At 44.5% G+C, this 19,523-nt stretch overlaps 1 protein-coding gene and 1 long non-coding RNA gene across 4 annotated transcripts in view; both read right to left on the reverse strand.

Moving 5' to 3' along the window:
- Nucleotides 1–3,009: 3,009 nt before the first annotated feature.
- LOC116875554 lies at nt 3,010–6,575 on the reverse strand. Its single transcript, XR_004384222.1, has 4 exons — nt 6,369–6,575; nt 5,492–5,599; nt 5,009–5,079; nt 3,010–3,405 (listed from the first exon to the last, which is right to left on the reverse strand). It is a non-coding gene; the product is annotated as an uncharacterized LOC116875554 (long non-coding RNA).
- Nucleotides 6,576–16,695: 10,120 nt separating this feature from the next.
- GNG2 (G protein subunit gamma 2) overlaps nt 16,696–19,523 on the reverse strand; it is a 113,287-nt gene continuing 110,459 nt past the window's right edge. For all 3 annotated transcript variants that reach the window (XM_032871116.1, XM_032871114.1, XM_032871115.1), the window contains one exon: nt 16,696–17,584. In XM_032871116.1, coding sequence (XP_032727007.1) covers nt 17,456–17,584 — 129 coding nt within the window. In that variant the 3' untranslated portion in view covers nt 16,696–17,455. The remainder of the gene's footprint in view (nt 17,585–19,523) is intronic.

Raw genomic sequence — 19,523 nt, forward strand, 5'->3', positions numbered from 1 at the left:
ACCTTTAGGTGGCCTTAAATCACCTTCTCTCCAGTTAGGTGTCCTTTCCACATGTGCAACTCCCTTTGGCATATCACCACTCCATGATATTTTTTTTTCATGTAATTATTTATCTGTCCCCAGCACTAGACTGTGAACTCCTTGATAGTAGCATTTATGTCTTACTGCTTTGGTGTACTCATCTTCTAGCACGGTCTCTAGGCACAGAACAGGGCTCACAAAATATTTGTTGAGCAAGTGCAATCTAAAAAAATCTATAGGCAGGGCTCATAGACACATGCGTACGTGTGGAACAATGACCCCTGTGGAGAGCCTGGGCCATTGACAGGATAGGAAGGAGGACACAGTGTAGGTACAGTGGGAGAAACCCTCTATTTCCCAGGTAGTGGAGGAAGGGGCAGGGATAGCAGAAATACGGCCAGCTTTGCTGGTGAGGGCCCTGCGTACATTTTGCTGTTCTTATCTCTGCCCCTAATTTGACTGTGATCTTGGAAAACAACTTTGCTTAACTTCAACTTCCTCATCCCCAATTAACTACTCTACCGGGGATGACATTTAGCTGGATCAACTTTTGCAGCAGAATGGACTACTTTGGGCTGGGTCCCTTGTGACCCAGCAGTGCCATGCCTTCCTGGTTGTTAGTTTCAAACAGCCACCCTCACCCCTTGCTACACGCTAGGTATAAATGTCAAGTTGCTTTCCTTTTCGTCTCGTATTTCGTAAATATTAGTCATTTGTAAACCACTTTCTCATTTTTCCTATATTCAAATTTTACCTACACTCATTTTTTGGCTCAACATTTTTATTTAAATTCATCACTTTAATTATGCCTTTAGCCTTGTTTGAAGCAAAAATATTCTTAAGGTCATGAATTTGATATGCAAACGGCACTTTTGAATACACTTAAAAATAAAAATATAACTGTAACAATGTAGAATATTCATCTGCGTGCTTTCTAAAATGATCTTGGGTGATGGCATGCTTATTACCCTTTGGGGAATCTCAGGCACTGGTGGCTCTCAAAGGGGGAGGTCCCTGGTCACCTGGGAACTTGTTAAGAATGCAATTCTCCAGCCCCACCCCAGAGTTATTGACTCCGAGATGGAGGGTAGGGACAGCAATCTGTGTTTTAACAAGTACCTCCCCCTCCTTATTCCCCCCCCCACCCCCGCCCCACCAGGTGAAGCACTCAAGACTGAGATCGGCTGTCAGAGAACTTGGGGCACTCCTGTGAGCTGACCTCCTCTACCCAGGAGTCTCTAACTCAGACCCTTTCCCCAGCTTTGGCTCAGCCCTGACTCCCTTGGGGACCATTCATCATCCTGGTTCAGCCACTGAGACATAACAACAGCACAGACGCACCTGCTTTTCCTGCAGCTGGCACAGCCTTCACTGAAACAATTTCCTTCCTGCTTTATTGTTTCCCAATCTTTTAGGCATTGAGTTGATTAAATTCAGAGGAAGAAATGGGTCAAATCCTCTGTTCCATAAAAACGAATTACCTTCTCTGTCCTCTTCATTTTGTCCTGTGAGGTGGGGTAATCTTTTTCCTTCCCTTTTCTCAGCATGGTCTTCTACGTTGTCAAGGCCCTCTCTATAGGGCAGGGTGGCAGGAGGACCTCATATGTGTGCAGGTGCCCCAAGAGGTGTCTCTGATCTCTGAGAAGAACCACTATCTCTGAAGGGAGAGTCATAGGACCTTATAAGCCATGTTGCTTTGCTCAGCCTTTGATACAGCAGCATATATATTGATGATGGCAGGACAAGCCCACAGACCCAGAGTGGGTCTTTGGAGGGTCCTTGGCTTTGTGCAGGATGGAAATCAAATGTGAGCCAACAGGAAGCAAAAGCAGAGTTTGCTGAAAATACGTACAGTGAGAGATACAGACAGAGCATCTGGGACACTCGGAAAGGGAAAGAGGAAGTCTTGTCTTTGCTTGGGCTCTGGGGTTTTTACTGATTGCCTGGTGCACTTGTCCTCTCAGACATCCAGAAACATGTCAGAATGAAGACAAGATCCAAGTGGACATCGTAAGTCACTTATTCCCTGAAGCCAGGGGTCTCATTGAGATGTCTAGCACCCGTGGTCTGGAATACGCAGGATAACTTCCTTCCTCTGGTCTTTCTCAGCTGGTCCTTCCTTAGATGTTATCTATTCTAGAGAAATCGTTAACTCCTTGTCTCTTACAAGGAGGACATCTACTATTTGCTTTACAAGGCGTGTGTAGACTGAGGTGGGGGTGGAGGTCCTGGCAAGAATAGAAGCCAGAAAAGAAGCAAAGGGTAAAAAAATCCAGCTTTTCCCATCCTGGGGTCCCTTCAGTTTCTTGGTCTCGGTATCACTGTTTCCTGCAGGGGCTCCTTCACCTCCTCCCCATCTCTGTCGTCAGTCATGCTGATTTCAGCTAGTTCATGCTTCAGCTTCCTACCTGCCAAGGAAGCCTAATCATCTTGTCTGTTCCATGCCCACCTCTCAGAGAAGCTCTACTGTGGCATTCCCTGGGTTATCTCCATCCTCTGAAACTTCCAGCCAACAGGTCCAAAGCTGAACATGCCACCTTTGAGGGGAGGGGGAAAAACTTTTCCCTCTACCTTTCGGAATTCTTGGCTGGGGCCCCTATTCCAAAACACAGGTTAACAAAAGAAAAACAAACAAGTTTATTAGCATGTATGTCTCATATATATGTGGGATATACCCAGGGTGCGGGCCGGGGGGGCGGGGGGGGGGCTGCGGGCGGGGAATAAGAAACTCTCCAAGAGGTGGTGGCTTAGAATTCAGGCTGAAATACCATCTTCAACTTGAAACACAAAAGGGTATGGGAAGGCCAATGTATGGGGATAAATGGGGATAACCGGGGAAAGTTTGGTCCATCAGAGTTTTATTATGCAGATTTAAGTTGGTGGCTTCTCCACTGATAAGACCTTTTTAAGATTCACTCATCCCTCTCTTCCAGGTATAGAAGGGAAAAAAACCTCACATATGCAGGTTTCTTTTAGAAACATTAATTTTCCCTTACAAAAGGATAACTTCTACTCTGTTTTCAGAGCTTCTCCTCTGTCTACTGTTTCTTAAAATAATCAACTCAAAATAATCTTTATGCCAATGGGGCCTATTTGGGGATGGCAAATCCTCACCCTTCACCTTCCACAATAGCGCACTTGTTTTCTTGCCTTTCCCATCTCAGTTAATTGAACCAAAGTCTGCTGCCTCATCCAAGCCAGAAAAACTTGCATCTTCCTCATGCACATTCAGTGGGTCAGCAAGGCCTGGGGACTCTGTGCTTTCATTCTGAATCTTTCCTCCTTGTGCCCTGAAAGCCACGTTCTTAGTGAAGGTCCTCAGTTTACTGAGACAACAGCTTCCAGGCTGGCCAGTCCTTTCTGCACCTGACCACGACTCGGCAGCTGAAGGAGATTTTTAACAACAAATCAATATCATGGCATTTCCCTGTGAAAACTTTTTCTGCTACCACCTCCTGGATAAAGATCAACACTCTCGAAAACCAGACCCTTGAGCACCTGACCCAAACCTCTTTCCTGCATTGATCCCAGAGCATGTTGGAGTCCAACCACACAGAACCATTTGTAATTCCCAGAACACAGAAGCCTTCCTGCCTTCCCGTGGGCCCTCCTTTCCCAGTTTGGTGATTTCCCACCTGACTGTGAATCCCAGCTCTACTGTCAACTCTGTAGATTTTCCTGACTTCTCCCTGCATCCAGCCAAGCCTGGTGCTTGTCCCCAGTGCACCTTCAGTAGCTCTTAAATGAGGGCCCCTTCTACTAGAGGGGGATATGGTGGTCTCTCATTTGCCTTGGCCCCCCTGGGGCCCAATGCAGACACCAACCAGTACTGTGGCAGCCTGTGGAGATCAACCCCTTTCCAGGCACTGGGGAGGAGAACATTTTACTCTACCCTCTCAGGTTACCTAAGTCTGAAAATTAAGCTGACAAGGACAGATGAACAGGAGAAAAACCTACATATTTTTTAAATGTTTAGGTGTACAAGATAAGTCTTCACAAGAGAGAAAGGTAACTGGAGCAGGAAGCTTTTCTGTCATTTAGACAAAGGAACAGTGAATTTGTGAGGAATTAACAAAACAAAGGGATTTGGGCCTCAGGGTAATCCAACTAGGGCTAGGTAGTCCTTGAAAGATAAGGGTTAGTTTAGCAAGATTTGTTTGTAGATTGCTCTGATTCCATCTCTGTGGAGTCTGACTCCAGTAAAAGAAGAATTTATTTCCTGCTGCTATTCAGAAAAGGGGGAGTTTTTCCCTCTGGGTTTGTTGCTAACTGCCTTCAGCTCAATTTTTTTTAAGGTTTACTGATTTATTTTATTTTTATTTATTCTTAAGATTTTATTTATTTGAGAGAGAGAGAGAGAGAGAGAATAAGTGGGAGGGAGAGAGAGAGAGAGAGCTGTGCCTGGGCACAGGAGCAGGGGAGGGGGGAGGGAGAAACAGGGGAAAGAGGAGGGGGGAGGGAGGAGCAGGCTCTTCCCTGAGCAAAGAGCCTGATGTGGGACTCCATCCCAGAACCCTGGGATCATGACCTGAGCCAAAGGCAGACATTTAAATGAGCCACCCAGAAGCCCAAGGTTTATTGATTTATTTTAGAGACGGAGAGCACTTGCACATGGTGGAGGGGGGAGAGGGAGAAAGAATCTCAAGCAGAGCCAACGCAGGCCTCAATATCTCAACCCCAAGCCAAAATCACTCAGGCACCCTCAAAATAACTTTTATGTCAAAGAGGTATATTTTTGGGGTGACCTATCCTGGTTTCCTTCATGAGCTACCTCCTAGCCACAGACTCCCAGGTCTAAAAATGAAGAGTTGTAAATCCAGCTCCAAACCTAATAAATCCAGAAGCCCAGAGCAGGCCCAGCATTTTGCCCAAGTCCACAGGGCACCGGCTGCACTGCCATCCCACCCATACTGGGTTTCTTAAACAACATTTACCCTCTTAAGAAGCTGAGAACACAAACCCTCTATCCCCAAACCCCACAGCTTACTGTCTGCACAAAGGGTCCTCACTCTTCTGTCACCTTCATTAGCGTAACTTTACGAGTCCAGAGACTCTGACCTTGGAAAAGCAAAGGAGTAAAACTTTGTTTCATTATAGAAATTCTGGAAAGTCTTGTCAAATCATCAGCGGATCATCACATTCCTAGATTCCCCTTACCTTGTTGCGTCCCCCAGTCATAGACTAGGATAATCCTTACCCAAATCCTAACCTTTTTTTTTTTTTTTAAAGATTTTATTTATTTATTTGTCAGAGAGAGAGAGAGAGAGAGAGAGAGAGAGAGAGAGCACAGGCAGACAGAGTGTCAGAGGGAGAAGCAGGCTCCCTGCGGAGCAAGGAGCCCGATGCGGGACTCGATCCCAAGACGCTGGGATCATGACCTGAGCCGAAGGCAGCCACCCAGGCGTCCCTCCTAACCCAATCCTTACCCAGTCCTAACCAAACCTCCTTCTCCCCACACTAGAAGACCTACCTTAGGGGCGTGTGGCTGCTCAGTCAGTAGAGAATGCGTCTCTTGATCTTGGCAGTTCTAAGTTCAAGCCCCAGACTGGGTGTAGAGATGGCTTAAGCATAAGACAATCTTAAAACAAAACAAAAACCACCCTACCTTAAACCAGACCTCAGAGTCTTTATCAGACTTTCCCCTTTCCCTATCGAGACACTATCAGACTTCCGTCTGGTGGTCAGCAATAAACTCACCTTTGCCTTATTAACAGGTTGTTTGGGAAGCCGGCAGTAAACAAGGATATGTCTTCTCCAGGCTTCTGCCTAACGAGGAGACTGTTAGTTTGCATTCAAAGGGAGTTTGGTTCTCTCACCAAGTTCGACAGTGAAATTCTTTATCTTTAGAGGTAATGCCGGTGTGCTTTGAGAAACCTGGCCTCGGCACTGAGACGATGCTTCCTGCTTCCCGTCTCTAGATCCAAATCAGCCTTTGGCTCCTTCCCCGCGGCCAAACCCACCTGCGGCTGGAAATGCGATGACGTGGTGGCTTCTGAGAATTTACCAGCAGAGGGAGCTCTTGAAAAAAGAATTACTTGGAAACTGCTTTTCAGGGACTGGAAAATTCCCACACAGGAGGCACCACTTAATTTTAATTATTGTAATTAATGGTAAATGCAAGTGGAGCTTCCACAGGACATAAACCAGAACAGGGACAGAGTGATAGAGGTGCCAACGGCGGGAAACCCAGCAGAGAGCCTTCCCAAAGTGGTGCTCAGATGAGGATTTAAAGCCTCCAGTGGGGGTTGCCTCCTTACCCAGACTCCTGCAATAATAGAATTTTCCCCCAAGTAATTCTGAAACCTGCCACATTTAAGTCATGCCGCATCAAAGTCGAAACTACTTACTCTGGGGCTCCTGAGAAATTATTCTTGACATTCATGCAGAAAGTCCCCCTAAGCCAGGAGCTGGCAAAATTTCTTCTGGTAATAATGGTATTTTCACTTTCACAGGCTATGCAGTTTCTGCCATAACTTCCCAAATCTGTCATTGTAGCTCAAAAGCAGGCACAAAAATTACACAACGTATGGGTGTGGCTGTTTCCTGACAAAACTTCACTTACAGATCCTGAAATTTAAAATTCTGTCTAATTTTCACAAGTCACAAATGTCACTCTTCTTTTGACTTTTTTTCCCCCACCCATTTAAAAATGTAAAAACTGTTTTTAATTTGTGGGCCATCACAAAGACCACATTTGGCCCATAGCCTGTGGTTTGCCCAACTCCCGCTCTAAGCCATCCGTTGGCCCAAACTTTTAACTCCCTTTGTAATTGCAACACCTCTTCTCTGACAGAATGTCTCTGTAAATTTTTCTCCCCAAGACTATACAGGAATATCCTCCAAGAACGATGAAGGAAACAAAACAGCTCTTTGAGGTCCTACTACGACCGAGCCGAAAGCTGTGGAAAATTCCGCCCTGGGTACAGAGGTTCATTAAAAACAAGTGATTTTCAAGAGTCGACACAACTCACTGCTTTTTCTGGTGTTGACTATTTGCTGCAAAATGCATGTTTTGCTGGGGAGGCTCTTCTGCATCAGCTCTGAGCGAGCAGAGAGAGTGTAAGCAAAGCCACATCCACCGTGGTCTTGGACGTGCGTGTGACTGAACTTTGTCAGTGGCTCTTTCCTTCTCTGTAAAGTGAGAGGATAATACTCTCTATCCTAAGGGACATTAAGGAGGACGCCAAGAACCTGAAATGTAGCAGGCACTAACTGGATGGTAGCTTTCATTACACAGAAGATAGAAATGACCCCTCAGAAATACTTCATTGGTGTACAGGAACCAGCATATGCTCCAACGTTAGCACTGGGTTATGCGGTGCTGTGGTCCATCTGGGTGGCTACTATCATGGAATATCGTAGTCCATGGGGGCTGGACACCAGAGCCGGGGTAGATTATAAACAGAAATGTATTGCTCACAGTTCTGCAGGCTAGGAAGTTCAAGATCAAGAGGCTGGGAGATCCGGTGTCTCGTGAGGACCTGCTTCCTGGCTCACAGGCAGCTGTCTTTTCTCTGTCCTCACACGGTGGAAGGAATGAAGGACCATTCCGGCGGAGTCTCTTTGCTAAGGTCACTAACGCCATTCATGACCTGATCACCTTTTAAAGGCCAAATACCATCCCATTGGGAGTTAAGATTTCAACAGATAAGTTTCGGGGGCCACAAACATTCCGTGTGTAGATACAGTAATATGAATGGATGGTAAGATCCTGGAGAGTAGGGAACACACAAAGTTCCTCTTCTTCTGACTGGCTTAATCACTGCCTGGCACCTAAGGGAGAAACACCTGTGCCTTGATGGAAAGCCGTGCATCGCTCTGAGCACATGCTTCCCACTTACCCGATTCTGATCCCATGGGGTTCTGCACCTTTTCCTGCCTTTGAGCTATTTTAGAGCCCTGTGAGTTATGGATAACGGATAGCCATGTGAAATGCTTCTTACTTTACACACGCAACTCAATTCTGTCTTGGGGAGGTTCAACTGACTTCCCTCTCCCTTTATGAAAGTAGACAGTTTTGTACCATTTGCAAATTCATTTCAGTATTTCTGATCTGCAAATATCTCTGCTTTTTGCCTTCTACTTTGAAACAGTTTGGAATGTCTACCTGATTTCCTTATCAATAATGAGTTAAATAAATTCTTCCACATGTCTGTATTTTACACCTGTGTGAGTCATGATTTTTAACTATTCTGTGGAAAATTATCTCCTCACACAGCATTTAATCGTGAATCTGAATTCAGGAATGTCTTTTTGGAAAATATTTGAACAGTACCCTACGGGATAACTTAACACATTTCTTGCCCTTTTGAATCATCTCCTCTTATATTCTTATATTCCACTTATATTCTCTTATATTCTACTCAGGACTCCGACACTAAATAGTTATAAGACTTTGAATGACATGTTTCCCCAACTGCAAAGCAAGAGGTTGGAGGAGAAACATCATAAAGTGGCAGTTTTCAAACTTTACAGTTGAAGGAACCCTTCACACTTTTAAAATTATTGAGAACCCTTGAATGATTAAGGCTTGGCTTATGTGGGTTACATCTATTGCCATTCATCACACTGGAAATTAAAACAATTTTTTTCAAAAATATGCATTTACTAATTCATTGAAGTAACAATAACAAACCCATCACATGTTAATAAAATAACATTTTTATGAAATTAACTATGTTCTAAAACAAAAAGTACAGTGCGATAGACGGCATTTACATTTTTGCAAATCCTTTTCTTGCTTGGCTTAATACAAGTGCTGGATACTCATATGTGCATTTGCATTCAATCTACTGTGACATCAATATTACGTAGGCTCTAGAAGCTCTATTGTACACTCGTGAGAGAATGAGAATGGAAAAGGCAAATCATACCATAGCATTATAATTTTGAGCGATCAAACCCACAGAAAGGATTTCAGGACCCTCAGGAGTTCTGGAATATTCTTTGAGACCAGCTTTTGTAAAGACAACTAAGATGTCCCACAGGTGGAAGCAGTGATTTTTTGATGATGGGATGTACCAGTGCATCATGCAGACCCCTTTCTTAAAGCGACAGTTTGCTTTTGCGAACAGTCTGGAACAGTAAGCTTCTGCTCATGTGTGTACTTAGGCAAATGCAAGAGCATCTGTTGCTCTGTGCTGGGATCCTGTGTGACAGGCTGTGGTGGGATGTTGCATATTCCTGGAGTAGGGAAAGGAAATGAGGTGGGGGTGAGGAGGGGAAAGGGAATGAGCACCGTTCTTATCTCTTTCCAAGAAGCTCTGGGTGAATTCTTGAAACTGCATTTGCAAGGGCCTCTGTCCTGAGATTCTTCCTGATCCCCTCTCAAATCAGGGCTTTTGGAATGAAGCCCCTGGAAGGCTCCACTGCCTCCCACACCCTGCTTCTGACCCTAGGAGGGTCACTGGGCTCTGAGATTACAGGCAAGCAGTTGTTAGAACAGCAGTTGGAAAGGGAAGGGATTTTCCCTTCCTGAAAGTCCTGAAAAAAATAAACACTTCGGACCTTCCCCATCACTCTTCCTTCGTGGTTTTCCCTGCATGGGCTCCTCCAAGCAGGAAGTTATTTCTTGTGCAAGTGACCACGTGACCACAGTGAAGATAAGGCAAGGATTGACAAGAAAGAGTTCCCTGATTTCGTCTTTCCAGAAAAACAGTCCAGAGGTTTGATGTTTACAAAAAATCTACTTATTCTACGAATGAGAACAGATTCAGAACTTTCTAATAGCCTGCTTCTCAAGTACTTGCCTTCCAATATCTATGATGAGATAGTAATGAACGGTTAAACTTTTGGGATCAAGACAGATGTAGGTTCTTATCCTTGATCTCCACTTGATAGCAACGGGAACTTGGGGGAAATGTCAGCCTTTCCAGATCTCAAAGTCCTCAGCTGTAAAATGGAGGCAAATTAGTTCGAGTATCTCCTGAAAGTGAGCCTGGATCTAGACCTTGGGGGAACATAGTTGAATGGTGGCAAGGGTGATCTCAGAAAGCAGAAAAGTAGGAAGAAAAAAAAAAAGGAGACAGATAAGAAGGAAAAAACCAATAGGGTGTGTTCCTGGGCTGGTTACTATTCTGGACAATTGAGGCTCAATCCTGCCAGAGACCCTCTGAGAAACAATATGAAATGTACCCCCAGAATTATCCTCTGAAGGGTGGGTGCCAGAGACATTAATCTCCTCCCTCATTGATTGAGGACTGCCCTGGGGGGTGGGAGGAATGAATTTTCCCTGGGAAAAATGAATCTTCACCACAAACTGTGGCTGAAATCAAAGTGGGTCACAGGCTGTGACATGAGGCACATAAGATATCTGCTCTCGGAGATAGATGACATCTATGTCATAGAGCCACCATAAGCATGAAATGCAACAGTATCTTAAAATGTTGAGCATTGTGCCTGGCACACAGTTAAGTGCCCAATCAGTGTTGGCATGATCGTTGCCGCTGCTATTATGGTGGTCATCCTTGTGACCATTCTCATGCACTTTCTTGAATGAGAGACACGGGGTAACTTGATGGCTTAGGGGGCTCCAGGAATGATCTATAGTCCATAGCCTATGTCTTCCATACTACAGCCTCTAGGATTTACCATGACCTACGGCCAATTGTGATTATCACGGTACTCTGATTTTCTCCTTTTTTGTTTGTGCATGTGTGTGTTTTGCCCAAATATGGGACGAAGGTAAGGTATATTCTCTCAGTTGTGTGGGGTGGTAAAAAGGCTGCTAGCATGGCCCCGGAGCACCACTGTCTAATTGCACTTCCTGTAATGATGGAGATGTTCTAGATCTCTGCTATCCTAAATGGTAGCCTCTTGGACACTTGAGATGTGGCTAGCGTGGCTGAAGCACTGAATCTTTGCTTTTAGTCCGCTCTAGTTAATTTCTGTCTCAGTTTAAATAGCCACATAGAGACCCAGTAGAGGCCACTTAAGGAGAGTGTTCCCAGCACATCTTGGACAAGACCCTGCCCCTGGGGCTAAGATGAAGGCCACGTGGCCAGGGGTGTAATTCACCTGGCCCCTGGGCCCGCAGGTACCCACTAGATCTCACTTCTGGTTTGGAGGATGGTGGTGGTATCACTGGGGCCAAAGGGCTGCTGGTGGAAGAGAATGGAGTCCCGACAACACTAGCCAGCACTGTCTCGGGGGAAGCGAGACCACGAGCTCAGTGCAGTTTGGATCATCGCTCTGTGCACAGAGCCAGCTGCTGACCATCGTGCAGCAGGGAGTCGCCTTATTAGCTGCCTTTGGCAGCCTCTCAAGACCAGCATTTACTGGTTCCGCCTCTGCCTTGGCCCATTTCTCTCTGCAGGCACGTGTGCTGTGCTGGACACACAGTACTTGGCAATGACATTAACGTCCCCCAGTGTGGTGTGAGGCCCTGAGGGTTGTTCACCTGGGGTTTTCTACTCTCAAGGAAATTAAGATTTACCCATAAAGACAAGATTTTCATATAGTAAGCACAGATTCCAATCTCACCACCTCCCCACTCCTCCCCTCAGCTTCCTGTGTTCTACAACTGGTCATTCCGATTGGTAATTGACTATTTCCTGGTTTCCTTCCTCCGCTAAACCACAAAGCCCGTGAAGGCACGCATGCGATGTCTACCCCAGCACATGCCTCAAGCACAGTCAAATGCCCAAATTATTTGAGGCTGATGACAAGGGCAATAGGAGTTGAGAGGAAAGAGACAAGTATTTCCTGAAGTCATTCACTGACAATACGGAGTTTAGACGAGATTTGAAAAATGAGCAAGATTTATTTACTTGAGGGGTTGAGTAATGGCATTCCAGGAGAGTAATGTCATAAACCAAAACATGGAGGTAGGATTGAAAATATTATATTTATGGGAGACTGGATGAACCACAAGGAAGTTTAGAAAAGAAGGTAGAATTACTAGGGTGGGACTTGCCTCCCCAGGGCTGGAGTGTGGATCTGCTGGGTTGGGAAGAGCACCACAAGGCAGTGCACCCTTGTGTCTGAGCATGCTGGAACTGAAGGGTGCCTCCAGGAGTCTGGCAAGATGGGGTTGGCATCACTTTTTTCTGCCTTTGACCTTCCATCTTTCTCCCCCTAGTGGTCACGCTTCAATCTCCTTAGATCTGCTGTTCTGCCCCTGTGATACAGTGACCCCACCTCCATGCCTGGGTTCACAAATCAGATCCAGCCAATGAGAGTCTTAGGTAGTGTTGCAAGGACACAGTCAGGGACTTGTGCTGGAGCTGTTATTATCTTTCTTCTGTGATTGCTCAGCTGGTGAGAGCAAGCCTGGAATCGCTGATACTATATTGAGGCTGCAGGGGAGAGTCCATCTGAGACTTAAACCAGTGCAGGGGGAAGCAGGACCAAAGGATAAATGAAGACATCTGATGACATCATCTTGGCACCTGGATCCAGCTGAACTTGAAGGGGGACCTCTTTCAGAGCTCTTCCATTATTAGCCAGTTTCAGTTAGGTTCCTGCCACTTGCAACCAAAGGAGTCCTGACTAACAAATACCTGGGGTCAGTGGGATGGCTCAGAGTGGAAGGTGATGAGGAGATAAGCCACACCAGTAGATGTGATAGAAATTCAAATGTGAGGTACCGAGGGTCTGAACCGGGGAGTGTGATGGCCGAGAGGGAAGGAGGTGAGTCAAGCGGTGAGAAGGAACTATTGAGAATTTTCCTCTCTTCGAAAGTTGTGCAAGCAGTGTCTAATGATTCTTTATCACCACTTCCTTCATGATGCCTTCATACCTTCTCTCTTTCATTCAGTTTTGACAACTTGGTGAAGCAATGAGGCAGGTATTCTTGTCCCCATCTTATAGTGTGGAGAAGTCAGAGGCTTGCCCAAGGTCATGGGGGAACATTGGGGCCTAGCTCTGATGCTCTAGCTCATGCTAGATGGACTCCTACATGGGTACAGTATGAAGTCACAGGCACCGTCTCTCTGTCACCTCAGGATGGAGGTGCACCCCCAGCCCCAGGACATGGAGAAACAGTAGGAGTCCTTACTGAGGAAAGGCCCGGGAGCCCATGACCCTTTTCATTAAAAATAAATTCTGCCTGAGTCTCCTGGTTCTAAATAGAAGAAAATGTAGATTTGGGGCAGAACCGAAGGGAAAGGGATTTCCCTTGGCAAATTATTTGCAATTTGTGGATTGGAGCTGACCCAGCTCCAATTCCCACGTCATTGTGAGTGCTGTCTAAAATGTGACCAGCTTATTAAAGAACCAGAGCTGGAGGCCATCCTTTCACATGGGCTCAACAAAACAGGAGCAGAGGCAAAAACCACCAGCTGCCTCGGCTCCGTGTCTCATGGAGACGCGGAGGATCTGTCTACCTTTTCACCCACAGGTTCTATGTCTACTCCTGGTCAGGCACTTCCTGTGGCTGCGGGAATAAGTGAGCACACGTACGACTGGTCTGTGCCTCCCCTTAGGCATTGTGAAAAGCTGTCTGTCGTAAATACTTAAGTCGGTGGTCCTCGGGCTCCAGCATGCAGTGGGGCCCATATCTTTAAGTGCCCCTGCCAGAGATTCTGAGTTGGGGCCCATCATCTGCCTCTCCACTTGCGATTCTGAAGCAGGTGGTCCAGGGACCCCTGCCAGCGAAACAATGATGTAAGTGGACAAGTGCTCTAACTCCAAGTGGCTCCTTTTATCAGTTTTAAAGATGTGGCTGTCCCTGACACAACTCCTGGGAGAGCCTGCCCTTCCTTCTTTCCTAACGGGGTCTATTACTCATGGCATCATTTGATGAGCCTACAGAAGGTTTTGTTGACTAAGACTATCTCTGACGAGCTGCTGAATCTAGAATTCTAAGCATTTTGTCTTCTCCAGAACTCCTTTTAAATCATGAACAATTTATGGAGGACAGCATTGTGGTTTTTTTGTTGTTGTTGTTTTGTTTTGTTTTGGTGAAGGAAAAACCCCCAGTGCATCATGCTAGAGTGTAGCTTGTGTCCTCACGGTCCAACCTGCCAGAGCCCTGGGCTCTTCCGCATCACCTTTCTCTGTCCCCAGGCATGGGCCTTTAAGACGTAGAGACCCAGGGAGACAGGCTTTTAAAGAGTCTCATGTGAGCCCTTCCTTAGAACACTTCTATTAACAAAATCCTAAAAAAATCAATGGATTCCTATCTCCCCTCCCCTCCTGTTATGTGTCATCATCCTTCTCAAATTAACCATGGAATCGATGGGCAAGCGGGCCCCCAGGCCCTCATAATGAACTTGACTGCATATGAAATGAATTTGAAAATTCCATTTATTAAAACAAATACATTGTCCATGTGGGATGAAAATGTGCACATCACATTCAGGTTTTCCTGCTTTAACATTCCTGTATTTCCCTCTCTTTGAAAGATACACCCCACAGATCTTATATAGGAAAAAAGGTGAACAATCCTTGGGTTGGGAAAACATTAATGATATGTAACAATTCACCATTGCCAGGAGCAGCTTGAAGCAAACATTTGAAAACAAAAACAAAAAGCAAAAACAAGAAAGCTACAAAAATGTAAGACAGCATGCTTGATTTCCCCAAATCCCATTTGTGAATAGGAGTATATAGAGAAATCGTTTTTAATTTTTCCTTGGTAAGCAATCTCTTTCAAATATTATTATAAAAATTAACCTTGGATCAAAGTACTGTTTTGGAACCTCTAATTTAAATTAAATGGTTCTTGGTTTAAAATTGGAAAGAAGAAAAGAAAAAGAAAGAAAAAAAAAGAAAGGGAGGGAGGAAGGGAGGGAGGGAGGAAGGGAGAGAGAGAAAGAAAGGAAGGAAGAATAAATAAATCAGAGTTAATATTGAAGACAATGCAAGATTTTTTTTTTCTTAATGTGAGGGTTATTGTTACAGTTTAAGCTAACTGCATGACAGATTTCTATATAATGTATCCAATACATTATATACAGAAATTAGGGCCTTGAAAAATTAAGTTAATATTTCCTATTAGTTATTCCTTAAGATAAAATTATGCTGGTGGACATGATTGTTGAATCTCAAACAGAATTAAAGCTCTTTAGAGGTATAAGTCATCAAAAGATTTCTTTCCTCCTTAACAAGTAAAAATACCAATAAGCAAAAAAAAAAAAAATCATATAAAGACTCAGATTTTATAATGCCATACTACAGGACACTAAGTTATGAAAAAGCCAAAACATTTTCCTTAAACTTAATTTCAGATGGGCTGTGTATTTTCTGCTTTTCCTCTTTTGTAAACAAGGTCACAAGTTTGGAACTTCCTTAACTTTTAATTACCAGAGCCATATTACAGTGCTTCCTTCAAGTTTTAATTCCATTTTAATTGCTCCAAAGATCAAGATTTACCTAAAAACATAAGCATCCCTCTAAGAAAAATAAGTGGTGTAAGATTATGAAAATCCTTGGGGTCTTACAATGACGCTTTAATCACCATCAAAAGGTGCTTTATTCACACTAGTTTTTAGGTGACCACATACTCAATTCCTCTTTTGAATAATTTTTAAAATGTGATATGGTTTTAGCTGATTCCACAGTATTACGAAGCTAATGGTACAACACTGTATATAGTTTAATGAATACTCGGCCAGGGTCTTCCCACTAAATCTTCATTAGTGTCTCTCTGACTGTAACAACATCGCAAGGTTTGAACAGAAGTACCCGGTTGTAGAAGGAGAGCCATACATTTTGCAAGTATCTCAGCATTCCTTTGCCCCTGCCCCATTTGGATATATTTATTCTTTTACCATCATGCCCTTAAAAAGGAGCTAAAGAAAATATTTACTAACTCTTTTGAAATCTGTCCTGGGCCTATTAAGTTTTTATATCTTCTCTTTTCTTTCCTCACTTTTTATTTTTTTTTTTTTAACAGAAGGAAGAGAAGGGAAAGAGAATAGAATTAATTTGGAAATGGTCTTTTGCAATTTCAAAGTAAACAGCGAGCTGTAAGACCGGTCCTCTTTTGCGTGGGAATGGCACAGAAAAAAGTGATGCAGGTTTCCAGAACCTTCCCTTACTGATGAAGGCTAGAGCTGAAATGAAAAATCAGTTTCAATATCATCTCTCAGGAAGAGAGAGCTCTAGCTGCAAGGAAGTTGTAAAGAAAGACTGAGAGACTCTAACAAACAAGATGGAGAACAAAACCAGAAAAGGCTCTTTTGAGAAATTTGGTGAGTGAAAAGCGAAGACTATCCCAGTGGCAAAAGAGAGCCAGAACCCTTTCTGGTGGTGCTGGCGGGCCCCTACCTGCCTCCTTCTTCCTGGCAGGTGAACAGCTAGGATTCTGAGAATGGGTCTTCTCTGGAGCCATGGGTTTATTTCTCCTGATATTTGAACGAACAGAAAGTGTTCTTTCAATCTAAAATTTCCACGATGGAGGGGAAGATGAAATTGGCTCTTACTCTATGACAAAAATGCCTCCCCACTGATGGTGAATCCTTCTTTCCCTCTCCTGCCCGTTGGTTCCTGTGCTGCCCTGGATCCTGGATACAACCAAAATGCTTTGGATTCTGGAAAATACATTGAAGAGGTGTTTAAGCCACCGTGAACTCAGAGGTATTTTAGGCATGGCTAAGGCTCTGAAGTCATCTCAGTTTTCAAGACACTGAGTTTGTTCTTCTCCAGCTTCTTTTCCTTCTCATTCCTGTTCCAAACTTGAGTTAAACAACAAACCTTCTGAATGGATGTAACATAGGGACATTTTCATGCAGTATTACTCAAAAATCGTCACAAATATATGAAAGCACCAGTCACAACACATGATTTACTTTTACTTGCAGAATCAAAGCTATCATGTACAAATGTTAGGAATGGTGATAAGAGAACACAGACAACTGGGCATTTTTTGTTGTTATCACCATGAGGACAAACCACGGGGAACAGCTCCCTAAACACTTGGGTGCTCATCCTTGGAGTTCAGTCTCGCAGATAATCCAGTCTTCGCTCTGCACTACTCTAACTGGAAGGGGTGGGAAAGAGAGGCAGGAGAGAAGGAAAAAAGAAAAAGGCACAAAGACTAAACATCAATGCCATTAAACCAAACCGCAGCTACACTGGACAATTCAGCTTATCAAAGGGTATTCTAAAGGCAATATTCATTCCAAGAAGGTCATACATATCTTAGCTCAGTACAGCTGTCTGTTTTTATTTTTATTTTTATTTTTTTAAATATGAAGCAGAAACATAAGGTTTGGGAAGGGATAGCAGAAAAGAAATGAGGCGGATTTTATCTTTACATATTCCCCTCCTCCAGGCAGTTCTGCAGATATCAGATCTCTTAACTCAGGATGTGGTTTGGCTTTCATTCTCATCAAGGGGACCGGTTCTTTAAACATGCATAGCCTGGAGTTTCCAGGATGGTTCTCCTCCCTCTCTTTAAATGCTGTGGACTGGAAAGGCGCCCACTTTGCTAAAAACTCAACATCAGTGTCCCAGGAGCCCTGTGGCTCTACAGGCTCCTCGCGAAGACTTAAAGGATGGCGCAGAAAAACTTCTTCTCCCTAAATGGGTTTTCTGAAGCCGGGACGGGGGTCAGCAGGGGGTCTTCCTTGGCATGAGCCTCGCAGTAGGCCATCAAGTCTGCGGCTGCCTTGGATACCTGAAGAGGAGGACAAAAACAACCCGACCTTGAGAGGAAGAATTTGCGGAAGCAATCCAGGCATGCGCAGGCGGCCAGGGCCGACTTCTGAGTCTAGTTGTCCCACCCCTCCATCCCCCAAGGACTTGGGCTCAGCTCTGTGGACTGCGCAGGTCACAGTGAGGCGGTGGGGGGTGGGGAAGAGGCGCTCAAACTCCTTAGGGCCTCGGTTTCCTTCTCTGCAAAGAAGGGGGTTGGTGATCTTGATTCATGCGGCTGTCTCTGGCAGGTAAGGGACTAGGGCGAGGTGAGTGAGGCTCTTAGGGCACAAACGGAATGGGGTGCTCGCTGTTAGGGTCACGTGAGGTTCAACCCTGCATTTGCACAGTCCAGACAATGCAGGTCTCCATACATTTTGTGCCTCCTTACCCACTTCATCCTAGTCCCAGCCCTTTAACCCTAATCCCAGGATTAAAGGAGATAATCCATGCAAATTGCTTAGTTTCCACACATGGAAAGGGTGAAGCCATGTTAATTTCCTTTTTACTTTTATTTATGCATTTTTATGTATGTATGTATTTTTAAAATTGTATTTATTTGACAGAGTGAGTGCACAGGAGCAGAGCTGGGGGCAGGGCGGGCAAGGGCAGAGGGAGAGGAAGAAGCACACTCCCCGCTGAGCAGGGAGCCCCTTGTGGGGCTCCATTCCAGGACCCCAGGATCATGACTTGAGTGGAAGGCAGATGCTTAACTGACTGCGCCTCCCAAGCTCAGTTTTCATATATTGCATCATTGCATATAATTTATTATACATCTGAAATATATATTACTTCAGTCTGGCACTGTATCCTGTAGGGAGGAGTCCCACTGCAAGGCTGGTCAGTGATTTCAGTGATGCAGCCATTTCTCACTTTTCTGTAGCTTCGTCTTGGGAATGGTCTGGAATACCTTCCTTCAACCAGCCTTCAGAATGGCAAATTTTCACTACTTGAGGATAGACTTGATTTGGGAAAATAAACCAGAGGTCAATTTTAACTACATCTGGGGGCTAAGTGAATGATCCACCTGAGGAATGTCAATTTGGGTTCAAAAACCATAAAGTTAAGAGTCACTTTCTCACATGACATACTTGCTCTGTAGATTATTCCAAGAGCTTTTAACATCACTATAGTCCTATGATAGCCTTTCAAAGTGACTACCAAAAGGATAGTCCTCTATAAGAGTGGAATGGATGATACCATTGCTAAAAAAAAAAAAAAAAAAAAAAAAATTCACTGCCCCACCCTACAGGTGGATTACACATACCCACACAATGACATCAGACTTGCTCTGCTAATGAGATGTGAGAGAAGTGATGTGGGTCACTTTGGGGCGGAAGCATCAAGACCCAATGCATTGTTTGCTAAGCTCTTTCTCTCTGCCAAGTTGTCCAACTGAATAATATACTGAGAACCACTTTAATGGATTCGGAGGTTTTAACAAAAGTCACAGTGGCCACACCCTTGATTTGGTCCTTGCCTTATGGCTGAGTTGATTCGAGCTGTGTCACTTAAAGGCCTTTCAATTTTATGGTTTACTTCTTTCATCTTCCAACCCTGTAAGTCTTTTTGAATTTTCGGACTCTCTGCTCCTTTCATCATAGGCCAGACAGAGGCAATATTCTGGACAGAGGCTACTGCCTTTGCCAGGGTCCCTGCTCAGAGTGACAAGGTGTGGAGTAGCAGATAATCCATAAAGGGCATGTGGTGGGAGTAAGAAGTAGATCTTTGTTGTTGTAAGCCCTTAAGAATGGGAGGAGAGGACCTTTTGTTACTGCAACAAACCCTAGTCGACTCTGACTGATATAAAGAGGTATAGGTATTAGCATATCTGCTAGTCTCTTCGGTCTGCCTTAACGAATTTTCACAAACTGGGTGACTTAAAACAACAGAAATTTATTCTCTGACAGTGCTAAAGACTG

Source organism: Lontra canadensis, unplaced genomic scaffold (genome assembly GCF_010015895.1).
Source record: "Lontra canadensis isolate GAN:19392208 unplaced genomic scaffold, GSC_riverotter_1.0 scaffold42, whole genome shotgun sequence".
Lineage (NCBI taxonomy): Eukaryota > Metazoa > Chordata > Mammalia > Carnivora > Mustelidae > Lontra > Lontra canadensis.